This window comes from Anoplopoma fimbria, chromosome 2 (assembly GCF_027596085.1).
Source record: "Anoplopoma fimbria isolate UVic2021 breed Golden Eagle Sablefish chromosome 2, Afim_UVic_2022, whole genome shotgun sequence".
Lineage (NCBI taxonomy): Eukaryota > Metazoa > Chordata > Actinopteri > Perciformes > Anoplopomatidae > Anoplopoma > Anoplopoma fimbria.
In genome coordinates this window covers 20,721,407-20,736,108 of record NC_072450.1, presented here as the reverse complement: position 1 = coordinate 20,736,108, position 14,702 = coordinate 20,721,407, and the positions used below count along the sequence as shown (strand labels likewise).

Sequence of the window (14,702 nt, the reverse complement as noted above, 5' to 3'; positions counted from 1 at the left end):
CATTTTCTGTCTTCATCTGTTTTTTAGCCCTGATTTGCAGTTTTTGTTTAAAGCCTGCTTATTTTTTTAACATATTATCTAACAATTCTGTGCATTGGCTATTAGGTCTCACAAATGTCATTGTTACATCCTACATAAAAGTGGCAAATTACCTTAATTTATCTTTGATGTTCACCACACAATGCAGGGTAACACTGTTTATCTGAACTTCCTCTATCCTCTAATACAGAAACCTGTTCAGGGAAACAACAAATTCATGTTATAATGAATGTTACAGTGGTTAAATTAAACCTAAAACATTTGGCTACTTATTCAGTGTGAATAGTTCTTTAGTTTCATGAGTGAATCCTTTTGACTTTTCACCAACAACTAATCAGCTGATTGCCAACAGGTGCACCAAGTGACAACAGCCAGAGGCGTCCCCAGACCTGCCTCACTGAAAACTTATTTTACCACATTGTTGGCAGTTGGATCCCCCGCTCCTACTCTTTGCACGTCCAAGTGTCCTTTGGCGAGACATTGAACCCCAAGTCACTACCGCAGCGGTTCTGTCCCACTGCTCCTAATGCATTGAATGATTTAAATGCAGAGGTCAAATGCCATTTATGTGTCATTTGAATATTATCAGCATCCAGAAATACTGTAGGAGAATTATTGCAGTTTAACAATGTGAGTTATTAGCAACAGGTGAATACAAAGTGGAAACTGTAGGAATTATTAAGGAAAGACATTTAAAATTTGCCCTTCTTTATGTTCTTCAACACTGACTTTTTTTCATTACTTTTTCTCCTTTGTTGCAAACACAAATACTCTGGACACACACAGATTTGTTTGTTTTGTTTTTTTTTATCAAAAAATGATATAGAGTATTTCATTTCGACACCAACAAACCTCTCAATTTACACAGCAACAGAAGCCATAGAATCACACTGTAACTTCAGAGGCACAGAAACAGGAAACTTTTAACTACTTCAGGGTTGAACATTTTTCATTTTTAAAATGTAGAATCGCCTGTTTAGATTTCATCCTTAATGTCAAATATTGAGACAATAAAATCAGGGTTGAACAGCTGGGGAGAAGAGGTGCACGTGGTTAAGTAGGGCAACGAGGGTCCAGCCACTAAATGAGGAACATTAATCAAACTAAAAAGTGAGGAGAGGGAGAGAGGGAGATAGAGAGGGGAAACCACAGCACACACCAAAACAAAAACAGAAACACGAAGAAGAAGAGCGTCCACCTCTCAGACGGAGCTCTTTTTATCATTCTCATCTGGTGAGCAGCCCCATCACAAACTCGTCCCTGTTGTCAAAGACGTTTGTGTTGGACTCTATAACTATATTTTTCATACATATATTTATACGTTTTTTTTCCTAGGTTTGTTCATTTATTTTCTACATTTGTTATCACAAAAAAACACGACTCTTAAACAAACGCATTAAAAACGGTTACATAATGATTGTTCATGACGTTTTGACCAGAACTGTTACTTTGGATTTATTGCTTTGTACACTGAGTAATGTTTTGGTGCCACCTGCACGCTGTGGTTCCAAACGAGTGAACCTCGCTGCTGATGGTCTGTACTCCCTTAAAAAATAATTTACTTCCAGCTAAAACCCAGCTCTGGTTTTTCACCTTTGGTTGATTGTGCAAAGAAATTGAAGCATCAGTAACAGTTTCTGAGACAAAGACAAATAAGTTTGAAAGAAAAGGAAACATAAGAAAGGACACACTACAAATTGCACTTTGTTCCATGCATAAATACACATCCACACACATCTATATTGTGAAGTGCTGACTTAAGGTCTCCACAGACAAATGAAACAAAAGTGTCCCCCTTCAGACTTTGTCAGTGTAAGTGCAGAATGAGGACAAATCACATTCTGGAGTATGTTTGCTTGTTCTTTCTCTTCAGGAGCCTAAAACACTTTTCATTACCAGACTCCCATAAAAACATTTCATTATAACATTATTCATCTCACATCTATTCTGTAATAGAAAATCTCCTGTTTCAATGAACTTTACGCAAAGTATAGATTTATGTAAACATTTAAATACTTGTTTAGGAATGTTTACTTCTATAATGTCCTTTTACATTTCCATCTCCTTTAGCTTTAAAGGCCCTGAAAACATATTTACTTCTCAATTTAAACAATGTTATCCCACATGAACACTCAACTTTCTGCTAAAGTTAAAACAGTTTTGATAATTTCACATGGTATAATTCTTTTTTAAACTTTGATTGTTGCTTTTATACTCATGTATATATATTTATTGTCATGGATAAATTTTAACATTATAAATGACTCTATTATCCATTTGATCATATAACTATCTTTCACATAATTTTAATTATAATTTTTTCTCTTTTTCTCATTAAACATTATTAGGTTTGCTGCTCTAATAAAGTAAGACTATCATACTGATTTTGGTTAATCTGTACTTTCCTAAATTCTTAGCATTGCACAAACCCTTCAAACGGTCGCATATGACCGTGAATCTCTTTAAATGTATTTATTCATCTATAAACTGTTATACATCTTTACTCTCTAGTTATCTCTGTTATATATGTTTTAGTTAAGACAAATCTTTCAACAATGCACTGGTGCAACTAGACTTTTGACAGTAATGGGGAGCATAATAATGAGAATGGCTTTACTCCTGCACTACACTGCTGAGATGTGACGGGTTAAAATTGCTAAAATCAAAACACTCATCTGCAGAGATACCGAGTCACAAAATGGATCACATGTAGCAAACATTAGACAGACTTTTTTTTTTACCTTATATGCAAGTGTAACCAAACGGTCATCACAAGTCATTATGCCACTCAAATCTCTACACAAGCTCACTTACATGTTAAGGACTTTTACACTCACAGAAGCCGGTGATAAGAAAACAAAAATCATCATATTGTGCATTAAAAGGACACACTACTCTGAGTGCATTCAGGAGAGATACAGTACAATCTATATCAACAGAGAGTTCCTGGCCACGACGCTGTGAAGTGACAAATCTACACACTGTAATGGCTGGCTTGGAGGACGTTGTACTGTCACAGTTAATCTGACAAATAAGGGTTCGGCTCCTATGTAACCCTACAGGCTTCAGTGGGGTCATGAAGCCTCGGCTGATGGGATAAAAATGTTCACATTTACACACAATTGCACTCCGAATGAATATATCTATTATCAATATGCATAATAATACATTTACAGACTGCCAATTTGATATGTGTTACACCTCTATTAATCCAGTATCTTAGAATTTTGTACACACTTTAGTAATTTTTACATTAAGTTGACACTTTTTTAGATTTTTTTTCTCTTTCTGAATGTGTGCAAACAATACAACGATGGATTGTAGTTTTTCTTATTACTCATTTGTTGATATTTTTTTGACTAAACTGATGCACACTCAGGAAAATAAGTCTACTCATGTTTCGGTGAATGTGTGTTTGGGTCTAGGAGTAGCCCTCATCCTGCCTGTATCCGTAGCCTCCCGCCTGCGCTTCCTCCTGGACGTACTCCTCCGTCTTCTCCCAGCCTGAAGCCCAGCCTCCGTTCACCTGCGTGGTTGCACCGTACGACTTAGCTTGACCTCCAAAGGCCCCGTAACTTTGAGTGATGTCGCCCGTCTCTTCCGCCAGCTCGTCCTCGTCTATGAAGCCACACTTCTCCTCGCTGGTCAGTTCTGGGTCGGCCCACGGCTGTTTTTCTCCCGACGCAAAGATCCCATAGAAGATCACTCCCCCATAATGCACCATGGAGGCGATCAGGAACACAGACTGCCACTCCTCTCGAGTCTGAAGAGAGAAGCAAACCCAAAAAGTTGCTTTTTTTAAAATGAAGACCTGGACATTTGAAAATAACTAAAGCCAACAATCAAAAGATCTCACTTCTTAGTATTGTCTGTTTGCCAGAGACATTGTTGTCCGATATTAAAAACACATTGTTCCTTCATTACCACCAACATAGTATATACCCCCCTGCTGCTGCAAATTCTCACTAGCTCTCAAATGTGTGCTAATTTCCAGCTGAAATAGTCCCTAACAACTGCACAATTTACTTCTGTTTGAAAAATTTGTGTTCTGTGACTCTGTAATATTTCCATTTAATGAGGTCGTGCAGCCATAATCAAAAAATTGAGCATTGGGTTTCAATATTTGACCCCATGCGAGCATCATTTAATGTACATGTACATATTTTCATATATTTACTGTCCAGGTACCACTAATCTAAGATTAGTAACGAAGATTCACAGGAAAAATTATTCTTATTGACGAATGCATTGATAAACATTTATACCTGCTTACAGCTGCACTATAGTTGGTTAGAGTTACAGTGTTAAACATTAATTAAATGTTTACTGTATTAACTGCTTTTAAATGATAAATAGGGGGACTTTAAGTGTTGCTGACTTATCTAGGTCTTTACGACCTTTAATTTAATTGCACACATAACATGAGTGAATCTTTATTAGTGCCATTTTTGGTGCCTGAATGGAGAAGCTCTTACCTTGTTCTTTGTCATCGTACCAACAATTATTGGGCACACCATCCCAGACAGGGTACCCACACCATTGGAGATTCCCATTAGGATACTGGCGTAGCGCGGAGCGATGTCCAGGTGATTGACATTAAACCCTAATGCAGAAAAAAAAAAAGGCAACACATTAATTTTAAATACATTTTACCTTTTTAAATTAAAACAAGGCCAGACAACCAGATTAAAATGGCTGGTTTATGAAAACCCCTGTGACAGTATGTATCAAAACAGAAGCTGGACACAGTTGTTGATAAAAGTAGCCCAAATGGTGACCATCTTGTTGCAGAAATAGGCAGCAACTCGCCACACATCCTCCTCCTCCCCCACAGTGACTGGCTGAATGAGTAAGTGTTCTCACGATCAACCTCACACTGCCTGCCTGGCAAATCCCCCGAGACAGCGAGCTAGCACTGAATTATTAAACACTCCAGGAGAAAGCGCAAGAACAAGAGGCAAGAAACTGATTTTGCACACAGTCACAGACCTGCGTATGAACATGAAAGGATCTGTTGAATCACTGGCTGAAGAATGCTGAAAGGTTCATTTTGCCCGTCAGTAAAAATGTGTTACAAATAATATCTTAGATTTGATTTCTTGAGGAGGTCTGTAGCTACGCAGCTTGGGTTGATGAACTAAGCGCGGGTGTTGTTTGTGTGTTTAAAAGAGAACCCTCAGCTCTAGTGCATCTGCAACATAATATTGTGGAATAACAGCAAACATACCACTGCTTGGGATGGTAACAAAATTATTTTGTATTTCAAATACATTTCAACAATGTTTGTTTTAATATTTTATAACCCCTAAACTCATATTTTGGAGGCTGGAAAGGAACAACTACCTTATCATCGAAGAAACTCTTATTTGGGTGTAATGTTCCCCTCTTCTAAATACTCTCAGTTGGCTCTAACCTAACAATGTTAGCAGAATAATATAAAAAAGGGAAAACTAAATCTCACAATTACAGGTAAACTGGCACAAAATGTACTGCAAGTTTAGACTGGAAGTACAGTATGCTAATCAAATGTTATACATGTTATTATAACAGTTTGAAAATTTGGAAAATATTATTCTTATTATTATATATATTCTAGCAAATAGTTTGGTGAGAAGATCTACACCACTCTGACATGGGAGATTGTATCAATATTCTATCTCATACTCAGCAAGAAAAATATTATTCATTTGTCTACACTTTTGATTATTTTTTTTTTTTTCATTGTTGGCTTTCTTTACAAAGCATGGATAATCTAAAAAAAAAATGCAGTAATTCAAAACAGAAATTGTTGTTAAAAGCTATTCTTTTTTATCACATTTATCCACTTCAAATGTGGCTTGTCGCCTCGTTGGCCTTTCTTTTGTGAAAGCTATATACATTAGACCCAGTGTTTATATGTAGTACGTCATACACTAAATTGTATATTACATTCTGATTGAGCAGAAAGTATACTAACCTGATATAGCAAATCCACTGAAGCCCACTGCCAGCACCAGGAAGGAGATGGCCATCCCTTTGCTGTGGGAATATCCCACCACCAGCAGCAATGTGGCCTCCATGCCAAATCCTAACAGAGACAGACAGCAGGTCACACACACACACACACACACACACACACACACACACACACACACACACACACACACACACACACACACACACACACACACACACACACACACACACACACACACACACACACAGAAACACATCGTTGGTCATCGTGGTGCCAATTGAATTAATCATGATACATGGCCTGCACTCAATTACCCAAGTGACAGATATGAAATCAATGCACAGTCCCAATCAGCGAGTCAACTAAGTATTGAACAGAACAAATAAAAAACACAAGCATCTCTCTGGCAGTGAAGGGCAACCAAAATAAGAACAGTATGGATCTAACACTGTGAAGTAACACCCTGTAGCTGAGCAGAGAGAGGTGTGGAAAATGTTATTTCATCCTCAGTTCAGACTTCTCACCTCCACAGTTCATGATTTTCCTGACAGTGGTAGTCGTCAGGATGTTCCTGCTGCGTAGGTAGTCGGCCAGCTGGCCGCCGATGGGCACGATGATGGTCATCACCAAATGTGGCAGTGCGGAGAGCATGCCGACCTGCAACCAAAAGCAGAAAATCAACAAATTTAGTCAGCACGATGCATTCAAGATGCCTTTTTGAGGAAAGACATCAGCATTTAGTTCCTCCACCACACATGAGAGACAGAATATGGTCCCAAATAATCATGGCTCATGAGCTTTTTTGAAAAGTTAAAAACAAAACATTGTTTTTTTTTCTTCTAGAAATGTTGGCAAATAGCATTGTGGGATTGTTGCCATGGACACCACTTTTTTCATTGTCTGAATTTTGAGGGCACTATAGCAAATACTTTCCACACGGTTTGTACAAACAAATAAGGTGGGTAAATGTAGTGCACTATATGGTAAATAGCAGGGTGAGATTACAGGGTGTTCATGACTTAATTAAGAATAAATAGAGATGTTTTCCCCAAAACTTAAACTTTGATTGTTGTTGACATTTAACATAAAGTTCACTTAAACCTGATGTTACATTGATTTAACGTTTCGATATGAATCTTCAGCGTCAAATGATTTGTGATGGCTGTTACTTAGTATCTTTTCATCCTTTATGCACCGATGCTGCCTTGTTATGTAATGCATCAGTTCATGAAATAGGCCCACAGGGCACCAGTTGCACTGACATTGATTTTGATGATGAATCATTCCAACAGCAAAGTGTCACACGCTCAGCTCTAAAATGTTTGGCACTGGTGTTGAGGGATTATTTCCACTGCATTTTCATCTATCTTTTATCGATCGCCCAGTACATGCTCACCGTTTGTCGTCTCTCCACTGACTTGTATTGTAAGCTCACCTTGCTTATCTCAAAGCCAAAGACTTCCTCAAAGTAGGCCGGCTGGCTGATCAGCAGCAGGTAAAACGTCCAGCTCCTGCAGAAGTTGGCCACAATGATTGCATAGACGGGCATAGAGGTGAAGAACTTCTTCCAGGGGGTCTTGAATTTCTACAAAAGATTATCACAGCAGATTGATTTTCACATATACTATATGTCTGATAGCGTCTCCCTGAAATAAGAAAAAAGGAGATTGAAATGGCTCTTGAAATTGAAGTATTGTACTTATAGTACCCTGTACAACAAATATAGGGTATTAAATTATATTCATTGCCTATGTTGTTACCTCGGAGGGACCTGAAAGGCTGGCGCTCTCTCCAATGCTCTCCTCTATGTAGCAGCGTTCCTCATCAGTGATGGTAGGATGTTCAGCAGGGCTCTCATAAGACACCAGGATCCAGAACACATACCAGAAGATGCCGACGCATCCTGCACATCACAGAGAGAAAACATGCCAGAACTTTAAATTCATTACAGACAAACTACTGCAGCGAATTTTGACCCCTTGAGCGTTAGGTGTACAAAGAGAGCGGTTCAAATGTCTTTAGCCTTTCCAGAAAGTCTGAGAGAATAAAACCCAGACAGGAGAGCTAACTGTACCCAATCCAGTCAGAACATGAAGGGGGGGGTTATCTATTGACACACCAAAACATTGGGGGGAGGAAATCAATACGCTGTCTGCCTGGAAAAATCCATTTGACTTTCACTGAGTATCAAACTCTCAAGGTTTCAACAAGCTTGAAAACACTTTGGCCACACACTTTCCCACAAACACACACTTTTTAATTTATTGTATGAATGAATGAATTTGACCTCATCTCATATTCACTTGGGCAACGATACACACACACGCATGTCACATGCATCATCAGTTCATCTCACCGTAGACATAGAACACAGAGGACCAGCCTGAATACTGAACCAGGATCCCAGCCAGAGGCATCGCGATCACAGCACCAGCATAAGAGCCTGAAAGACAAGTGAGACAAGGGAGGCAAGTCAGACTTCTTAACCAGTATGGTAATAATAGGCAATACATAATTTATTTACCCAATGTATGGATGCCAATGGTATAAATTGTGTAATGAGTATTTACCACAGAATGACAGGGTGGCCAGTCGACTCCTCTCCAGTGGAGGAGCCCACTTACTCCAGATGCCATGACATGCCGGATAAGTCACTCCCTAAACACACAACACAGAGACAGTCTGTGTTCATTCATGGTGAAGAAACAGCAGACTGGAACTCCATGTTCTTCAGCTTATCATACTCATCACTCCTGATACACACAGTTTGTTTTGGAAACGTATGGATTTAATGAGAGTGGAGACAACATGTCGGCCATTGTTGGCATTTGGTTAAAATAAATATACGAGTTTGCACAATTAACAAATTAAAGGAATTAGTAAGCATCAATTTGTTATGGTATTGCTATAGTAAATAGTGGTCTAAAGAGCCTTATATAAATAGAAACGTAACCATTTTACTCATTCATTTCAATCATTATAAAGGCATTGTTATGCTTCACATAAAAAAAAATTCTGGATTATTTGAGTTAAGGAATTACTAACAATCTAAGAAGCAATATCCTTTTACATATGAACGTGAATCAACAGATTCTGATATAATAACTAACAAAAATTAACATTTTCACCCTTGTGATTAACATGAACAAATTGCTACAGAGGAGCTGATGAGCTGTTCATGATGCGAAGCAGCTCTGCTTCTATTACATGTTCATAAGACACTAATCTGAACCAACTGTGCTAATTTAAAATACAATCTGCACTATTATAGGAGAGCAGTGCAGTGTGTTATAATATTACATCGTTTTTATTTATCCTTCACAAAACAGGTTTAAATCTATAAATTAGCCTTCAATAAAGATGTGCTGTAACATGCTGTATGATGCCAGGCTACTGGTGAGATAATTATCCTTCATCATACAAGCATTTAATACCATTTGTCTAAAAACATTTAAATAAAAGGGAAAACTCTCATCCAGACATTCCACTGTGCTAACAAAATATCCCATTTCTACAAATGATGCCCCCCAACAACTTCTTTTTTACATCTCATTACATCTGTCATATTTGTACATATAAGAACGCTACTATCAGCTCTTTGTGTTTTGCACTATAACCGATACATTTCATCAACATTAACAACACAGCAGGCAGATATCTGGGTGTAATATTTCACTATACGAAGCCAGAGGACTGATGTTCTTTTGCCATCAGCATTTTCCTTTTGCATCTACCAGCACTGTGCTGTTGTGTTTGCACGATACAAAGTGTGACAGCAAAATAGGCAGCTGGAATATCACACAACCACAAACACTCGTCTGTAGTGGACGAGATCAATACAGCTCTCACATTTCCTCTGGTTGAATATCCAGTGTGTGTTACAGTCTTTCCTTTGCTTTCTCTTGTAGTAACATTTGAAGGAAGCCCCTTTGTCTACTGTATCATTGCAAATCCTCAGCTATTGATAGCCAAAATAACAGAAACTCCCATCACACATCTCACCTCTGTGTTCTATTAATAGTGTGGATGTTTTCAGCGCTGGTTTTATTTGTGAATTCATCCACGATTTTATTTCACAGTAAGAAATATATTTTAAAAATTGTAATACACCTTTAAATGATACCAAGCTCTTACCTCCACCAGCCCTTGTAATATCCTGACAAAGATGACACACCCATAGTGGACTCGGGCAGCCGAGGGAATGAACATGTTGAGGGTCGCGGTTAACACAATGGCTGCACCAAATACCCTGAGAATGATAAGATGTATTTTAAATATAGCATTTCACATATATCATAATGATTCCAGCTGAACTGAATCAATGGCATTGACATAGTTTAGCTTTGTGCCAGGGTGACAAGGAGCGGATAATTGAAATATCACATTATGAAACATGCCTTTATCTTTTTAAAGGGTAATATTAGCAGAGTATCATATCATTATTTATAATAAATGGCAAATGACCGATATGTATTTATTCTACATGAAAAGTCATTAAAAACCATTTGTCTTATTATGAACCCTGCAGTGTATCTTGTGTCCTAATCATTGATCACGAATCGATGCTTTTCGTTTGTTGTGTTCTTGGTTCTGATTGGCACGTTCTCCTCTGACGTCACAAAATACATATTTCAGGAGCAACGCCCTGACAACAGTCACGTCGATGCCCGTGTGTCGCCTAGCAACCGTTTTCACTTCGTTAGGCCTTGTTTCAAGAAATGTGTTTTTCATAAAGAACAGCATTTTAATTTTAATTTGGCATTTATATAGATGCAAACAGAATATTTGTTAATCCCTTTTTTATTTATTTTATTTTTTACAACATTTGCTTATAATGACTTTCTTAATTATCCCACAGGATGAGGCTGTGTGTGGTTGTTAAAGCAGGCAGGGCCAGGCCATCAATAAACACATAGTTTGTCATTTCTGTCACGTTTCCCTCTCATCTGCACGCGGGGGGTAAATCCTAATCCGGTCGAGACCGTTGGGCACGAGACCAATTGATTCGATTACATCCTCGTGTCAATCAACAGGACACATCATTTTTTACATAATAATGTAAAAATAACAAAAAAGGAGCAATAGGCCACATTACAACCCTGTTAGCAGGTAGATGAGTTACCTGCTGGCCCCTTGTTCACAATAAGCTTCTTGTCAGTGTTAGTTATTGTTTGCCTTTTAATTTATAGGCCACAACAACACCGTGCTGAACATGAAGGCCTCTAAGCAGAGGACCATGTGGTCTCCATGGTGGAGACTGTGTACATTGTCAACATTCAATTGCTAAAAACGTGCATCTTCGTATTGGTGTTGTAGCCTTTAGTGTTATAATGATTATGATGCCGCATTGGCAGTGCTCGTGTGAATTAAAGCCTTTGGCGACAGGACAAGGTCTGGTCTGGTCTGGTCTGGTCTGGTCCCTGAGAGCTGTGGATTAGACCCCCCCCCAGGGAGCTCATTAACAGGTGGCAGAGAGCCCTGACACCGGGGCCTCCTGCAGCTCTGCATCCCTCCGGAGCAGCTGACTGTCTGTCTGCTGCCTTCATGAGACTCAGCCTGTAGATGTGAATTCTTTAACCAATTCATCATCCAGGCAAGACGCCATTTTTTATTTTTTTTTCTGGCCTTGGCTGTGTTTTTTTTTTTTTTTTTATTGTCTGAGTTTATTACAGTCCCCATTTGTTCATTTTCGTTCCGTCCTTATTTAAAAAAAATACCAGACAGTAAATAATGACAGCGGGCAGGAGGGTGAGTCCCAACTGTTCAGTCATTTCGATTAATTGGCAGAAAATGGAAATAAAAGATATTTTAATCTGAAGAATGAGGCCGTGTTTTATTCATGGTGTTTCCCCAGGAGGACTGTCCTACCTGTTTGCTGCCAGCCTGGAGCATATGTATCCTCCCGGGATTTGCGTAACGATGTAGCCCCAGAAAAATGATCCGTGGATCAGTCCCACTGTCTCTGGGTCCCAGTTGAACTTGGCTTTCTGGGAGATGATATGGAAAAATAAAAACCAGTGAAAAAAAAAGCAACCATAACGTTGAATTTTGTTGAATGACCTTTGTTGATCATTTAGGGTATAAATCACAAAACAAACGAAAAACGTTTATTCTCTGAGTGGATTTATCTCAAGCCTGGTCTGTTTATTAAAGGCCTGCAACGGGGTATTTCGATCAGATTTAATTGATCTGTGCACCAAAAATCACGCATGCGTCCTGCACTGTTAAAGAAAGACTGTTGAGAACCTGCATGTGTGCCAGATGAAGGTAGTGTGCGATTTTCCGGTGAACATTTGGTCTAAAAGCAAAAAAATCAAATATATTGTTCAAATGTACCTAAATATCCATAGGCTATTGTGAATTTAGTTATAGAGACATATTCTATAGATGTATAGCGTATGTGTCTTTTAAATTATTTGCCTTTTCATGCAAATAAATCCTGATAAACTGTTTGTTTAGAATAACGCGTACTGATACTAGTTTCCATGATTTGGGCTTTCCATTTAGGATTAATTTGATACTTTTAAAATTGCATCATATAGCCTATTTCCCAAAATAAATTATACATCTATAGAATGCAAACTATGTTATAAAAGCTAGTTGACACTATAAAACATGCGCAGCATCTTTATTGCCAATTCACTATCCATGCATGCATTCAAATGTCTTTAGCCTTTAAAAGGTTTTCTACACCCACAAATACCCACTTACACTGTGAACAAACTCATCAGTCGTGATTATTGGGGGCTATTTAAGTGATTTCATGGCTGCATATGGCCTGTAGGCCTTATATATATTCTGTATCTCATGCGTGGAGGAATACACTTTCCTTTGTATGTCCTTTAGCTTCTTCATAAATAAAAGCAGGTGTATTGTGGCTTGAGGCCCGCGGTCTACGCTGCTCGTGCGTCAGGAGGAGCGCATCGCCTCCGTTGCCACACCTCTTTGATGATGATCTTGCCGTTCTCGTGGACGGTGCTGTTGTTGACCATGCCCACTATGGCCACGCCCAGGTTACACCGGATACCGAAGGAGATGCAGAAGCCCAGGCCGCTCATGATGGCGATGATGTAGCGGCGGGGCAGACCGAAGCAGCTGCAGTCACACAGCGGGGGTTTCTTCTGCGCGGCCTCCCGGGGCCGCCCGTCCTCCGTCAGCTCCATCACCTCCCCGGTTTTCTGTTTCCTCTCTATCACCCTGCAACAGCCAGGTTGGGACAGTTGTTAGAGGTCCCTGATCGTAGGAGAGGATGTAGGCTACACACATCTATCCTGTAATGGGGAAACTATTTCTGAGGAGGCCCATTTCTAATTCCACCTGTAAGAATATTTAATTGTAGACTTGGTGCTTGGGTGGTTTGTGTGCCTATATGATGGTTTGTTTTGCATGTCAGTGAAGAAAATGCAGGTGGCAATTCTTGCATCGTCAACACAGTAAAGCATCTGTGAGGATGGAGAGGCCTCCATGCTGTGTTTTATTCTGTCACACTACAAGGAGCTTCATATCTGTGTGCTTCAAATCAGAGGACTCAAAAGACACGACCAACGCATTAAAAGCAAACATGTCCTCTGTATTTGTACATATGGAAACTAAACAAACAGGCAAATAAAAAGCAGACTTGGCCTGTAGAGCTGAACATGTCGTGACTGTACCGCATTGCAGCAGCCTGCTCACTCTCACACTCATTAGCATTCACGGGACCGAGCAGCAGCTCCAGCCTCCAGACACACACGTCTGTGGGCATTCCTCAAAGTCCCCTACATTATTTATTTTTTCTCAGTGAAAGTCACATTGATCGGCCACACTTTGTTTGTTCAAAACCAGGAGGCAAAATGATAAAATCCTAAACATTTAAGTGCATGTGTCTGCAAACGGATGAAAAGCAACGAGACTTATTAACGAAAAGGAATCGAATAAAAGGCTAATTGATGAGGCTATGACTTGCAGTGAAATCAAGGCCTTAGAAAAAATAAAAATGAATCTTTCTGAAAGAACATTGAAGCCATAATTCTGCAGCACATCAATTCATTTGCATGCAATTTGACTGTATTTCTACGTCAGATTGTTAAGAATTAAGATAAAGGAAAAAACATTTCTGGATATGCAAAACGAGAAAGATGTCTTAAAGAAACCCCATTTACATCCTGTCGATTGAAATGGCGAAAGTGGTGGTTTATTTTATTCATTTGAGAGACAGGCTGCAGGTTTATCATTATGCAAAAGATGATAAGAAATGCACATCAAATTATGAATGGATCCCACAAAATTCGCGCGTCGCCTGCAGGTCGGTCGTATAAAACCTGTCTGTCTGCTAACGAGATACACTGACAGGCCAGTGGCATCTGGGTACACCCAAACACACACACACACACACACACACACACACACACACACACACACACACACACACACACACACACACACACACACACATTTGATTGCGTAATTTTCCTCTCACTTCTAGAGGCGTGACTTGAGGTCCCTGTAAGTTGTAAAACAGTTTCAGGGTGACCTGCACACCTACACACCACCCTGACTCGTGTCTGGTTAAAAAACAAGCATGCACATATTCCCTCTTAAGGCCAGGAAATTGGGCCAATCAAGATGAAAAAGAAGAAGAAGCCTGTCCTTACCTGTACACATGACCCAGGGTCTTCCCCGCAAATTCCTTCACCCCCGCCGTGGCTCTCGTCCTTACTGACTCCAT

The 14,702-nt window shown here is 39.4% G+C and overlaps 1 protein-coding gene across 1 annotated transcript; it reads right to left on the bottom strand.

Moving 5' to 3' along the window:
- Positions 1-3,460: 3,460 nt before the first annotated feature.
- slc17a6b (solute carrier family 17 member 6b) lies at positions 3,461-14,702 on the bottom strand. The gene is made up of 12 exons (XM_054618424.1): positions 14,629-14,702; positions 12,937-13,192; positions 11,864-11,982; positions 10,130-10,244; positions 8,566-8,653; positions 8,352-8,438; positions 7,756-7,898; positions 7,431-7,580; positions 6,520-6,652; positions 5,996-6,106; positions 4,515-4,642; positions 3,461-3,802 (listed from the first exon to the last, which is right to left on the bottom strand). Exons 1-12 carry the CDS (start codon positions 14,700-14,702, stop codon positions 3,461-3,463), a joined length of 1,746 nt encoding a protein of 581 aa, XP_054474399.1.